Genomic DNA, 13,355 nt, shown 5'->3' on the forward strand with positions numbered 1-13,355 from the left:
ATTTACAGCGCCAATATTTTTCTTTTCTCAACATATAATTTACTACTAGCTTATTTTTATGATTTCAAGATGTGATAGATAAACGAAAATCGCTAAAACTTAAATTCCGAAAAAATCATTTTTTTAACGACAAGGAAAGATAACGTAATTTGAATAATTGAAATCGTTTTGATGTTAAACTTTTTACAAATTCTAATGTTTCAATTAAAAGCAAATAATTTCGCAGAACATGTTTCTTTTTTTAACTTACAAAATAAAAACAAACCGTATCATATAACTCAACTACTTCAGATAATTTCTATTTAAGATAAATATCATGTCGTGATTGGCGGTTACATGAATGATGCATCGATAATTGTACTAAACTTCGATCACAATGCAATGCAATAATGCAAATAAACAAATAAGCTACTAGAAAAAAATTTTGGAATTTGAAAAATCTTGAATTACGATGCAAGCAATTAAAAGGTTACAGTTGCCAAAGCGGCAAAACTATCCGATCACATTACCGCCGAAATCAAAATACAAGCACGTTGATATATCATATTTTCAAATTTTAGATGCATTTTCTGTGAGTCGAAGCACGTCGAACGCGTGTATCTTTGCTTCGTGCAAAAAGTATGAAAAGAAAAAAGAGACACGCGTACCTAAGATTTAATGACAGTAAACTGCCAGTGAACGTTGAAATTCGCGAGTGTCAATCGAAGAAACAGTCAAACAATATAACAAGCAGTAACACTTACAGTTGGTGGTGCAGGGTCAGCATGATTTTTTAAATGAAATCAATATAGATACATTCATTTGTATGAAGACGATACCGAAGCACAGATTCTTGTACGATCATTTAAAGGTAGCACTCATTTAACGAAAGTCTAAAAAACGGCGGCCAGTTTATAAATTGCATTGAAATCACACTGGGACCATACGAACGCGCACTTTGCGATACTTTTCCTGTGCAGGTACAGCGAAACCCGAAGTCGCTCACGTTCGTAACACCACTCCGTTTGACATAATTTATCTGGTGACCCCACGGCTGGTTACCCGTCGGCCGACGCAAAGCAACGCAGGGAGCTGCTGACAAAGTGGTAGGGATACAACTGGGATTATCAAAACTATCTAGATGTTCTTACAGTTCGTTACAGCATGGTTACAGCAAACGTAACACAGTGATACTGAACAGCAGCGAAAGTCCAGCGTTCTTCAGTAACCGATTTCTATTGCGCATGCGTTCATAACTAGATTCTCATGAACATGGTTCTAGAACTTCGAATTCGAGTACGCATGCGTACATGTGCATATAAAGGCACCAGTGACATGTTACAAAAATACAGTAATAGATTTTACTCCTGCATACCTTGAGGCCGTAGCTTAAATCGTTGTGGAGGTTAATGTAAAAAATTTCTTTGCTCTGATCAGTTGACGTTTCTTTGTTGAAACAGGATCCATTGCAAATTATTATAATCTAATCTAAGGCTACATAATATTCTCTTACGACTATCTCATTCCCCCCTTGCCAGGCAGGAGACATGTTCCGTCTATATGTATATTCTTAGATCCATATAACAAATATCAAAATAAAAGGTTCCGATTTCTGACAGGAGTTTCACATCTGTAAGAACTTGCGTGTTTTCGATTGGCTGTGTCTCCCCCTCCAAAAAGACTTTTTGTATTATGACAGGCATATTAAATTGTAATTTCCTTTATCTTCGAATATATACATCATCGTAAAATTTTATCTAAAAACTATATATATGTAAAAAAATACAGGCACTGAACATAAAAATGATGATCATTTTATTACCTTCTAGCTATTATTTGTTCGTGGATATAACACATGCACATGTGTATGCATTCTTACACGTACATAATTACATGCATGAGTAACGTCACTAGCAGACACCGTTCTGTCAAATTGGAGAATAGAGATTTGTCGTTATTTTAAATGACAAATTTTGTGTTTAATCTGGAATATAAATTGTATTGAAAAATGGAAAACGATAGCCCTGTAATATATGGACTTGAGTTTCAAGTATGTCATCAAACAACAAAAACTATAAATCTTGACAGTGATTTAACGAAGTCAACTCCTTCATAAATAACAAGTTTAAAAGAATGTAGAATTTTAACTGAAAGCTTTTTTATACAATTGTACACCTATTAAATTTTATGAAATATAATTCGTCATGATTTTTAATCGTTGTTTTATTATTTTTGACATTATAGAGTAGAGCACTGTCAGCTCAAACAGCAGAAACAGATATTGTCAGATTTCTGGTGGGCACACAATCATTGGAATTTAATAACAATCAAGTTCATGTAGTGGAATTACATGAAAAAACAGGTGGTTTAAGGACACAAGTGTTTCACCATCCTATTGGGGAAATTTGGTGCTTGCAAGCGTCTCCAGCAGATCCTAATGTGTTCATTACTTGTTATAATACTTTAAGCGGTAATTATGATCCAAGTTATCTTTTTAAGTGAGAAAAATATCTAAATAGTTTTAAAAATATATTTTTATTTAGACGATGGCAGTTGTCAAATGAAAGGAGCTATTTGGAAATTACCAGAATTAAATGAATATACAAATGATGTTGAGAATCTTCTGAAATTAGCAGACATTGACACAACACCATATGGTACAGACCTCAAAACTATTGCTTATCATCCTACTGACGCAACACAAGCTGTCTCAATTGTAGATAATAATTTTGTATTATGGGATTTAAATAATAATGGACCACAGGTAATAATAGCTTTTTAAATTCAAAGACAAACAAGTTTGTTTTCTTGATTTTTATTTCATTCAGGTTTTAGTTTGCGGTACTTTAGTTAGTAAAGGACAACCACGTTTCACAAATGGAAAGTGGAATCCTCACAATGGTTGTAATCAATTTGTGACATTAAATGAAAACAATGTTCGTGGATGGGATTTTAGAAGTCCATCCGAACCATCATGGACAATTCTAAATGCACATTCGCAAATTATTAGGTAACCAACAAATCTTTTTTATAAATAAATCTTGTTTTTATCAATTGCATAACACAAAACTTGTATATAACAGATTTGTATATTCAGGGATCTAGACTTCAATGCTAATCGTCAATATATCTTATCAACTTGTGGAGATGATGGATACATGAAATTCTGGGATATTAGATCACCTACGGAACCAGTGTTATCACGTTCAGAACATTCACATTGGGTGTGGAATATCAGAATTAATCGATTTCATGATCAACTAGTGTTGACTTCTAGCAGTGACTCAAGAGTCATACTTAGTAATATTGCATCCATTTCTTCTGAACCTTTTGGAAATATAGTAACCCCTGAAGACGACTGTATACAAAATGACTATACATGCAAGAAAGAAAAGTAATTGCAATAATTTAATAATCAAACCACGAAAACTTCTTGAAATTCATACATGCAATATGTTTTAGACTGGAGGACGGAGTCATAGCCAGATATGAAGAACATGAGGACAGTGTTTATGCAGTTGAATGGTCATCTGCAGATCCTTGGACTTTTGCATCATTAAGTTATGATGGTAGACTAGTCCTTAATAAAGTTCCCAGGAAGTATAAATACCAAATATTACTTTAATATCACATTTTAGCATTAAATTAAATAAACTTTATATATATTTTAAAACAGTAGCTTCATTTATTCTTACTTGTACTATAATATTTTACATAATATTTTTAGGCAAAATGCATAAAGAATGAACAAAAATTTCTCTCAAAATGCCATGGATGCATTCCAAAAAATACATCTTTGATACTCAACTATCAAGTATTGTTTTACAAATTGTACTTAATAATAAGTTATATTAATTTTTTTATAATCGATCTGATACTCTGCTAGCTACATTTCTTAGTTGCCCATAAACTTTTGAAGGTGGACTACCCAATATTAAATTACAAACAGCTCTTCTTGCTAACTGTATATTTTGGAAGGAACCCAGTATGTGAATCTTACAATCTGCTAACACAATTCTTGTCTTTGTAACATTTTCTATTGTGAATTTTGTTCTTCCTCCCTTTCCTGCTAGCCTACCAATGGCTCTAGAGAGGTGATCCCCTTTTAGAGGTTTTACATCTTGAATTTCAAAAGTTTCTACAAAAAGATCATCTAAACGTAACAAAGCCAAGGCATCCTCAACATCAAAGCCATATATGAAAGCCTTTACAAAATCAGCACCCTTTTGTAAATTAGCAATATCAGGTGTTTCTGGAGCTGTACGTAATTCTATATTTCGTGTTTTTAAGTTGAATCTTATTTGCAATTGCAAATGTTCTACAATAGGAGTGAATATTTTCAACCAGTTTTCCTTTAATGGAGTATACCTATGTGCAGGAACTGATATCTAGAAATATTTCATTTTATTTTAATAATAATAGTAAACACACTGTAATTGAATTTGTAGACAATCAACTCACCTTTCTTTGTTCTCCCCCTTGTACATTTCTAGCCTTTTTAAAAGAAACATCTGGTTTTGTTTTTCCCTCTATGCCATTAATCACTTCAACCTAAAAACACATTTACAAAGACGCTACTTTATTGTATTTACTTGTATTATTTTCTTTGTGATTTATCATAACCTTATTTCATACCTCCATACGATTTTCACTGGCATGTCGCTTTTTTCTACTCGGTTTTTCCACAAATTTGGATGTTTCCCCATTATCGGTTACTTCTTCTTTATCTATACTCATTATATCCAATATTATATGTTTACAAAGATTCTAAATATGTCTCTCACTCAATTACTGAATAACCATGTGCTCTTTCCGTGCTATGTGATCGCGACTCGACTTGATTCATTACATACAGGTACACAATATTTTTACATATAACAAAGTATGTATTATATTTACTGTTACTATACCATTTCTGTAAATAGAAGTAAATGAAGTCTATGTTAAACTTTATTGCAATATCGGTTTACAGTAACAAATCTTCTCTTGAGTTGTCAGAGAGAGTCAATACAAAAATTTCCGGTGCTTTGATTCGTTGACGATATACTGATGAGACAGTGCTGTCGCCCTAACAGTCAAAGAAAAAGAAGAAAAACGAGTGAGCAAGAAAGTATGACATTTAGCGTTGGCGCGCCATCAGAGACATGCGGCACAAAGTTCGATTTTTAAAGAAGTTTCAAATAATAAACTCACAAGATTCTGGAAAACGTATTTGCAAAATCTATTTTTGCGTCTGTTTATTACATAAAATAGTTTTGTACATTAAAGAGCAATAATACGATATAAATGATGTACCAATTTTATTTATTACTTATTAATTATTGCATTATTGAAATAGTAGTTTTATCACAGATTTAACGTTGTCTAGTACATGGTAGAAAGATATATATATATGTAGTAGATATTGCTTTTTATTAATGGAAACTCCAAAATCGAAGTGTAAGTGTGAGAAGTGTGATTCGTATATTTGTGATTGTAGTCCACCATCAACATCATCACCATCTAGAAAGCGCGAAGCTGACGAACCATCAACATCAGTAGAGGTACCAGTATAGCGGCTAAAGTTGCTAAGTTGATTAGTGAAAGAAGAGTTGCATTGTCATCAGAACCGGTTTCACCTAGGATTGATCCACCTTTGAGTGCTGGAGATAGACGATTACCATCTTTAGAATCCGAATTATCATCACCGTCTGTGACGTTAATTGAGCGAAAATTGTCAACTGTTACTGTTTCATCTGCATCATCTGATTCTGACACTGACCCATTTGAAGCTCCTGCTGTGGTCGTAACTCCTAAAGAAATATCATCTGCTTCTGAAACTGTTAGTCCTACTGTTTTATCTGTGCATCCTTCACCGTCTGTTAGTGTGAGTGATTTGTCTTTGGATAATAATTTATTAACCAGAGGAAGAATGTCTGAAGTTGTGGGTTATGTTCCGTATGGTTTACAGATGCGAATGGTACAACGCCATCGTTGGGTAGCGTATGATTTAGTGTTGAACTGGGGCCGGACGTATAGTTTGCTGGCTTTTCATGTTGCTGCAAATCGCTCGCGTATGCGAGCGGATTATTTAGCGTTGGAGTCTGTTACTCCATTTACCCAGATTACGCGGTTTCCATCAACAACAGTTATGGTGGATGTTGAGCATCGGAAGTTTGGTGGTATTGTTAGGCGTATCATGAACGCAGCGGACGTTCCGAGTAGATTCATGGAGAAACAAATGCTTTCATGTTCAGGTCGTTCAGGGCAAGGTCAACAGCCCAATTTTACTGCGGCGCCCGAAGGTATAACCAATTTTACTGCGGCGCCCGAAGGTATAACCAATCTCACTGATGCTAAACGATCTTGGGATAAAGGTTTTGAAGAACTGATGACGTTGTTACATGCCGGTAATGAGAATGATTGGTTCGACACCGGCATATTTGATAGGGAAATGTTTGAAAGTTATTATCAGATTGTGTGGCATGATAATTCCACACAAGGATAAAAAGAAGAGTGTTGAGTGAATATTGATGTTAAATTGTTATTAACATTGATGAGTGAATGAGAATGTGTGTGACTTAATTTTGTTACAGTTATTTTGTTTTAGTGTATATATATGTAGTACTGACTATTTACATTTTTAGAAATAAATTATGTTACTCCGCACGTTATTACCAAACTACAAATATTTATGCAAACTTAAATGTTCATCGATCGATCTAAGCAGAAATTAGATAAGACTTCGTTTGCAAGTTTTTGGTATCTTAAATAAGAATGTTAAATATAATAAAATCCTTATTTTATTGTTTCTCATTATCGCATAGTTTGGTTTCATTAAAGTGGCCGTTAATTGCACGTTGTTGCATATGTACTCAGCTGATCAACATTTTGTGTTCCATTAAAATACTGCTCGCGTCGTCTAAACTTTAAAATAGTTAAATTAAATTAAATAAATTGAATGACTAAGATATATTCTCTGTAACGGAGCTTCAATCTCCATTTCTAGGTCTGAGAAAATGGCACAACTCTTTCATCATCTTCTCCTTCTTGATTTTCTCGAAGTTTACGTGATCCTGTATAAACAAAGATTTAAAGTTGTGCATTACAAATTGGAGTATGCTAGATATTAACTTACCCTCAACAACACTGCTGTTAGTACTGCAGAAACCAAATGACTTCACTGGTATCGTCTGACAACCCTGATCTTTTCTGTTCTCGCGCCAACGTCTACAGACATCGCATTCCCATGAATTCATATCGCTTATGGTTTTCTGAAGTTTCTGAATTTCCAAACTCAGATCTGCATTCTGTAAGAAATGATTCAAATGAAAATTTCGTTTATATTGGAATTAGGAGACCTTGTACTTAACCCATACCTCATTACGGAGAGAAAGCAATTGCTCCTCTAATTCCTTATACTTCTTCTGGTATGGGAAATTTTCAGATTGGATCTGATTTTCCAACGCAGCCAGTTTTTCATTCTTTGACATCAGTTGCAGCTCCAAGTCCTGAATCTTCTTAAGTACCTGTGATTTGTCGTTCCCTTCGGCAACGCTATATTGTACTTGCTTCTTCATGTTCTCGTTGCTCGTGGTGGTGTTGTTCCATAATCGATAATTAAATCCTCCGATATTGTTGTTGATGCTCTTGTTGCTTCTGGACCGCTTCTGAAGTTCTCCGATCTCACTCTTCAACCTTTCGTTCTCTTCCTTCATGATCTTCAGGGTCTCCTTCAGTTTCGAGATCTCAATGTCTCGTTCGTGAATGATCGACGCACATTTTCCAAGCTCGATATCCAGATCTTTATTTTTAGAAGCCAAATCTCGTATCTTGTTGGCGCACTCTTTCAGATTCTTCTCCTTCTGGTTCAGTTCAGATAGTTCGTAAGCGATCTTGTTCTCATCGTGAAGTGATTCGTCTAGTTTCTCTAGCTTCACTTTCACCTGCAAGTGTGACTCATCCAGTTTACTCTTATACAGTTGCAATGCCTTCATTACCTCAAAGTTCTCCTTGGATAAGTTGTCGCACTGCCGTCTTGAGTCCGCCAGTGCCTTCATGATCTCATACTTTTCACCCTGTAGTTCAGTGACCCGGTTCCATGCGCCTTCCAAAATGTTAGGCTCTTTCTTGCTAGAGTCTCTGGACTGATCCATTATTGACGCGTCCCGTATTGAAATGTTTGTGTCACTGCTGTTTAGTTTTGTCTCTATCAGTCTTTTGGAGCTGTTCAGCTTGCTTTGCAAATCAAGGTTTTCCTTTTTCAATATCCGAATCACGTTCTTGTTCTGTCGCGTCTTGACGTCGTCATCTTTTAACGTCTTCTCCGTATAAATCTGCAATCTGGTCTTTAGGGCGTCAATCTGGTCATGAAGCTTTTCGTTCTCCTCGTTTAGGCTGTCTAGCTTCGTCTCCAGTTCTACGATGCGAGTATTCTCAGTGTAACGGGAATGCAGCTTGCTCTCGAGTTCAGAGATCTCGGCGCTTCTCTCCTTGATGATCGCCGCATACTCCTCCAGCTCCTCGTTTAGTTCTTTGTTCTTTTCCTGAAGTTGTCGCACCTGACTAGCATTCTCGTTGATCTTCTTCTCCTGTTGAATCAGTTGCAACTTCTTGTATTCTAGCTCCAGAGCGATGGTATTTTTCTCGAGTAAAAGCTCGTCGAGCTTGCTCTCGTGTATCGATATATTTGAAACGTCGTATTTAGTCTCGTACGAGGATAGAGTCTTTTTGATTTCGGTATTTTCCTGCAATAGCAAATCATACATGGCCTTGGTATCGAGCAATTGCGTCAGAGTCTGGTTCCTGATTTCTTGAAGCTCCATTACACGATTACTAGCGCCTTCCAAATTATTCTGCAGCCTCTTGTTAATCTCTTTTAACTCCTCTATCTCTGCCTCAGCTCTGAATTTGCTGGTGCTGCATCTAATCTTTCGCTCCAATCTAGCGTTCTTCTGCTGGAATTCCTCGTACTTCGCTCTCAGCTCATTTAATTCCTCCATCATAGCGACGTTCCTGTTGCTTAGCTGTTTGCTCAGCCCAGCATTTTTTATTTCCTCCGCCTTTAATTTGTCCTTCATCGTTTCGAGTTGCTCCTCCTTCTCCTTCTTTAATTCTTCGATTTCCTGTCTGCATCGCTCTATGATTACTTTCTGGTCGCCGACATGGTCTTTCAGCATCTCATATTCCGGCAAGATAGCCTGAAGTTTAGTCCTGTACTCGGATAACGAGTCGCATTTACTCTTCAAGATTGCTGAAATATCCTCTATGTGCGCAGTTTTTTGATCCAACTGCTGACATGCTTCATTATAAGCTTCTGTCAGTTGTTCGAGTTCCATTCTTATTAGCTTCATGTTTTGATTGTTCTTCTTAATCTGGGACGTATTCGCATCGATGATGTTCTTTAACTGCTTTTCGTTGACCTCGAGCTCCTCCACGACGCTGTTCATCTCCAGGTTCTTCGTCTTGCAACAGTCCAGGGCACGAGAGAGTTCGTTGATCTTCTTCTCGTATATCTCGGTTTCTGCCTTGAGTTTTAATTGGAACTCCAGCTCCTTGCTCTTGAAAATTTCTTGCATCTCTCTCTCCTTTTTCTGAGCTACAAAGATCGCATCTTCTTGCTTGCTGTCTGTATTGTACAACTTCTCGTAATCTGTCTGCAGGTTGTGCAGGTCCACTTCGAGCGTTTTTGTGTTTTCTCTGAGAACCTCGTTCTCACGAGAACATTCCCTAAGGAGACAGTCCAGATGAGAGATCTTGTTTTCGTATCCCCTCTGGCTGTGCTCCCGTTCTGTCAGTTCCATCTGTAACTTCTCAATCTCGCCCTCTAGCTCCCTCGCCCAGGTTGTTGCACGTTTCTCTGTATCAGCACTCTGCTGTATCTCATCCTCCAATATCCGTTTCTCCCCCTCATACATTTCCCGCATTGATTTGATCATTTCCTGTTCTTTTGAGACCAATGTCTGCAACAGGATTAGGAAAATCTCGTTGACAGATTGTTTGGAGATCTCCGCGGAATTGATGCTGCATTTAAGAGATCTTAACTCCTGCATCATGCACTGTTTGATGTCGCTCAACTCCTCGTTTAGACTCTCAATGTCACCAATGCGAGCCTTTTCCTTGCAAGAAGTTCTTTCGTCTTGTTTCTCTTCAATACTCTTCAGCTTATTCAGCTCCTCCTTTAACTTCAGATTTTCGTCAACATATTTGTTTAACGTGTCGCTCAACATCCGCAGATTATTCTCTGATTCTTCGCCGTAGTGCCGGTACTGCGTGGACATCGACTCGCGTTCCTTGTTCAATAACTCCTTGTACTTATTGTCCATGGTGTTTGCAATCAGTAAGTCGTTTTTTAAGGACTCAATCAACGCATCCTTACTATCCCGTTCAACCTTCAACTCTTCCAACTCCATTTCTAAACTCAATCTCTGACTCTCAAGCATCTTCTCTCGAGCAGAAAACGGCTCGAGATTCTTGCTTATATTGACCAGGTCACTCTCAACAATCTGTATTTTCTCCATTACAATGTTCTCGTTCATATACAACTCCTGTTTCATTTCCTCATTGCTGGTTCTAAAACTGTCCATCCCATTCAACAAATTCGCCTTTTCGTCCTTGAACTGATTCAATGTAACAATAACGTTTGAATCATTCTTCCTCATCTCATTGATGTCAACCATCAGTTGATTGATGTAGCTCTGAATCTGGTCCAATCTGCAACTGTTTTTTTCGGTATGTTTTTTCAGAGTAAATGTTGACTCTTCTTCCATAGTCAATTCCAGTTTGTCATGGTTTGTCTTCAGTGTCTGCAATTCGTTATTTAGTGTCTGAACCCTCTCCTCAATAAAACTAATGCCCCTATCATCAACAAAATTAACCTCTTGGGACATTCCATGGTTGCTTGTGTTCAGTTCCTGGTTGATCTTATTTTTTAGGTTCTCTGTACCTTTCAGAGTATTTTGACTCTCGTTCAGATTCTCTAAATGAGTGCATTGATTGCAAGATATTACCTTTAAGTTACTTAGCTTTTTGTTCTGTCGAATCAGTCTGTTGATCTTTCCCTCCAAGGTTGCAACCTTGTTGACAAGTGCCTCATGATCATCGCCCTGGAGGAGTTCCTTGTAAGTGTTTTCCGCACTTTCGTCAAGTAATTTCCCATTGCGAGAACTATTGACATCCTCGATAGTCTGAACCAAGTCGTTCGAAAGTTTCGTATTCTCTTCATACAGCGTCGTTACTTTGGTCTTCAGTTTTATGATTTCTGCCTTCAGAAGGTTGTTTTCCGATTGTAAATTGTTCATGCTGTCTCTAGAGGGACTTTTGACCGTCTCCAAGGACTGCTCCATCTTCATCTTCAGTACCTCGCACTTCTCTTTCAGCTCGTCGATCTCTTCGATTTTTTCCATCAAGTCAGTAGAGAGCACGTCGTTTGCCGCCTATAAATACTCGTTCTTCTCCACGAGAGCCGCTATCTTTTATTTGTACAGGCACTCGTGATCGAACAGGAGGAACTTGCTCTCTTTGATGTCTTTTGGCTCCAAGTTTTCGTTCCTCTCGGTAAATGTCGGCGATCGTAGCAGACAACTACATTTGACTAGACTGATATGTCACTGGCCATCTTTCATTTGAATTTGAACTTCCTGTCAGCTGATTGGCTGCCTCGGTCATAGATTCACTATGAACGAGATAGACAAACACGCGAAGAGAATAGATGAATACGCAAGAGCCATCTATAGAAGAATACATAGCCACTACGTAGTCGCCTTAGTACTTCGTAAATGTGTATTCGCCTTTTCATTTTGAAATTCCAAAAAAGATCAATCTCTGATGAACGGATTGACGCCTGCTGCTCACTACATAATATCACGTGATTCATTTTTATGCACAATACTGTGGACACTATTCCCAGAGACTGCATTTATTCGCAATCTTCCTCAGTTTTAAAATCTTTCTTCAGTTTTTGATTTTTTTCATCAATTGCATGTTTTTGATATTTTAAAAAATGCAACCCTGCTGTCTTCAGTGCCACAAGTTGAATTAATAAAAACATGTAAATACATAACTATCCTCCTCGTTGTAAGGATATACACAGATATGCTTTGTGATATTTATGACATTCTTATTCCGCTTAATGGCATTTTGTGTCAACAGAGATTTTCTTAATGCTGCAGGTCGTCTGAAAGAAGTTTCAAAACGAAATACATGGAAATCATCAATGCGATAAAGAAAAGTATGATTTAAATTCCAAGAACAGTTCTCATGGCTACTGTTACTTTTGATTATGAAAAACTTACGACAGATTTTCAATGATATCCTCATCGGTGTCGGAACTCACGAACTATCTTCTCAGAAAGCGAATCAAGCCATCGATTGAAACTTCCACCTATCTGAACGTCTGCAAGTTTCACTGTTTTAAAATTACACGAATTTACATGAGTACATATCTTACGAGTAACCAACCATTATTTTCCTGCTGAATTTACTTCGAAAATAAACGATCATCCTATCCGAATCAAACACTGACATTTTACTGAACTGTTAGTTTAATGGGTGACGAGCATCAATATACGCATCGGTGTTCTGCAAGACTCCCCGACAGCATCGCGCTCCGATAGTGAGAATAGGATTAGAAACTGCTTTGCCCTGATTGGCTGACGGTTCGATGTTAAAGTGGGATTCACTGCGAATTGGATGCACCGTAAACTGATGGAGATGCTTGCAAAAACTAAGGGAGGTAAAAATATCTGTGCAAAATCCGCGGTATTACTGTACTGGATTTGAATCTATCTCTTTCTACTCATAGATGCTGTCTCCAGATATCAACTGCAGCATTATTACCGTGCATTTGCCATATGGCATTCCCACATTCTCATGGACGATCCGTAAACTTGCGTGACATACAACATCCGTGACGTCACTGATGAGCAATAAATCAGAATAAGGGCAGAGGACAGCGCAGTCGACCGACAAAAAGTGATCAATCACGATCATGAAAACAGTCTTAACAATCCTGCTACCCTCTATCCCTACTATTCTGAACTGCTCATTCGTAACGTCACGGATAAAATCACGTGACAATTGTGAGAATGCACGGCAACAGCGGTACATTAGGACTGCTCAGGACCATGCGGCCAGGAGTGCAACAGGAAACGATTGAGAAGCTTTTCGTATTGGAGAAAGAACTCGAAAATATAATATTGGAGGGAAATAGATTGTAGGGAAAAATGCAACAGAAGTAGATTGAAGACACGATGGCCGAGAAGAGCGATTTGGATGGCATTAATCTCGAATTGTGATCCTAACTGATGCAACGATCTTACAAATCGTTAACTGTGGATGCATAGATGTAGACTGAAAATCAGCACGCGACACAAATCTGGAAAAACAGCTTGAAAGCA

The 13,355-nt window shown here is 37.4% G+C and overlaps 4 protein-coding genes across 10 annotated transcripts in view; 2 read left to right on the forward strand and 2 right to left on the reverse strand.

Moving 5' to 3' along the window:
• LOC144477396 (uncharacterized) overlaps positions 1-1,120 on the reverse strand; it is a 49,035-nt gene extending 47,915 nt beyond the window's left edge. Inside the window, exon 1 of the mRNA XM_078195145.1 lies at positions 744-1,120. The gene's annotated coding sequence lies outside the window, so the exon portion shown is untranslated. The remainder of the gene's footprint in view (positions 1-743) is intronic.
• A 529-nt stretch (positions 1,121-1,649) lies between these two features.
• LOC144473579 (EARP and GARP complex-interacting protein 1) lies at positions 1,650-3,661 on the forward strand. Its single transcript, XM_078187552.1, has 6 exons — positions 1,650-2,029; positions 2,224-2,449; positions 2,523-2,743; positions 2,808-2,989; positions 3,077-3,373; positions 3,442-3,661. Exons 1-6 carry the CDS (start codon positions 1,988-1,990, stop codon positions 3,602-3,604), a joined length of 1,131 nt encoding a protein of 376 aa, XP_078043678.1. The 5' UTR covers positions 1,650-1,987; the 3' UTR covers positions 3,605-3,661.
• Positions 3,645-11,564, reverse strand: L(1)g0004 (RNA-binding protein pno1; the record flags this gene model as incomplete). The annotated part of the gene is given in 6 exon segments (XM_078195980.1): positions 3,645-4,367; positions 4,441-4,530; positions 4,615-4,746; positions 5,506-5,894; positions 7,097-7,268; positions 7,338-11,564. Coding segments are annotated over 6 exon segments (5,538 nt in total), but the record flags the coding sequence as incomplete, so codon positions are not given.
• Positions 4,983-6,816, forward strand: LOC144473586 (uncharacterized). 7 transcript variants are annotated; one of them, XM_078187593.1, is made up of 4 exons: positions 4,983-5,077; positions 5,459-5,522; positions 5,602-6,263; positions 6,294-6,816. In XM_078187593.1, exons 3-4 carry the CDS (start codon positions 5,891-5,893, stop codon positions 6,464-6,466), a joined length of 546 nt encoding a protein of 181 aa, XP_078043719.1. In that variant the 5' UTR covers positions 4,983-5,077; positions 5,459-5,522; positions 5,602-5,890; the 3' UTR covers positions 6,467-6,816. The 7 variants fall into 7 exon arrangements, with proteins under 7 accessions (XP_078043719.1, XP_078043688.1, XP_078043738.1 ...); XM_078187583.1 differs by lacking the exon at positions 4,983-5,077 and adding an exon at positions 5,110-5,187; XM_078187562.1 differs by having other exon boundaries at positions 5,459-6,263.
• Positions 11,565-13,355: the final 1,791 nt, after the last annotated feature.

The sequence above is a fragment of the Augochlora pura genome, chromosome 2 (assembly GCF_028453695.1).
Source record: "Augochlora pura isolate Apur16 chromosome 2, APUR_v2.2.1, whole genome shotgun sequence".
NCBI classification, from domain to species: domain Eukaryota; kingdom Metazoa; phylum Arthropoda; class Insecta; order Hymenoptera; family Halictidae; genus Augochlora; species Augochlora pura.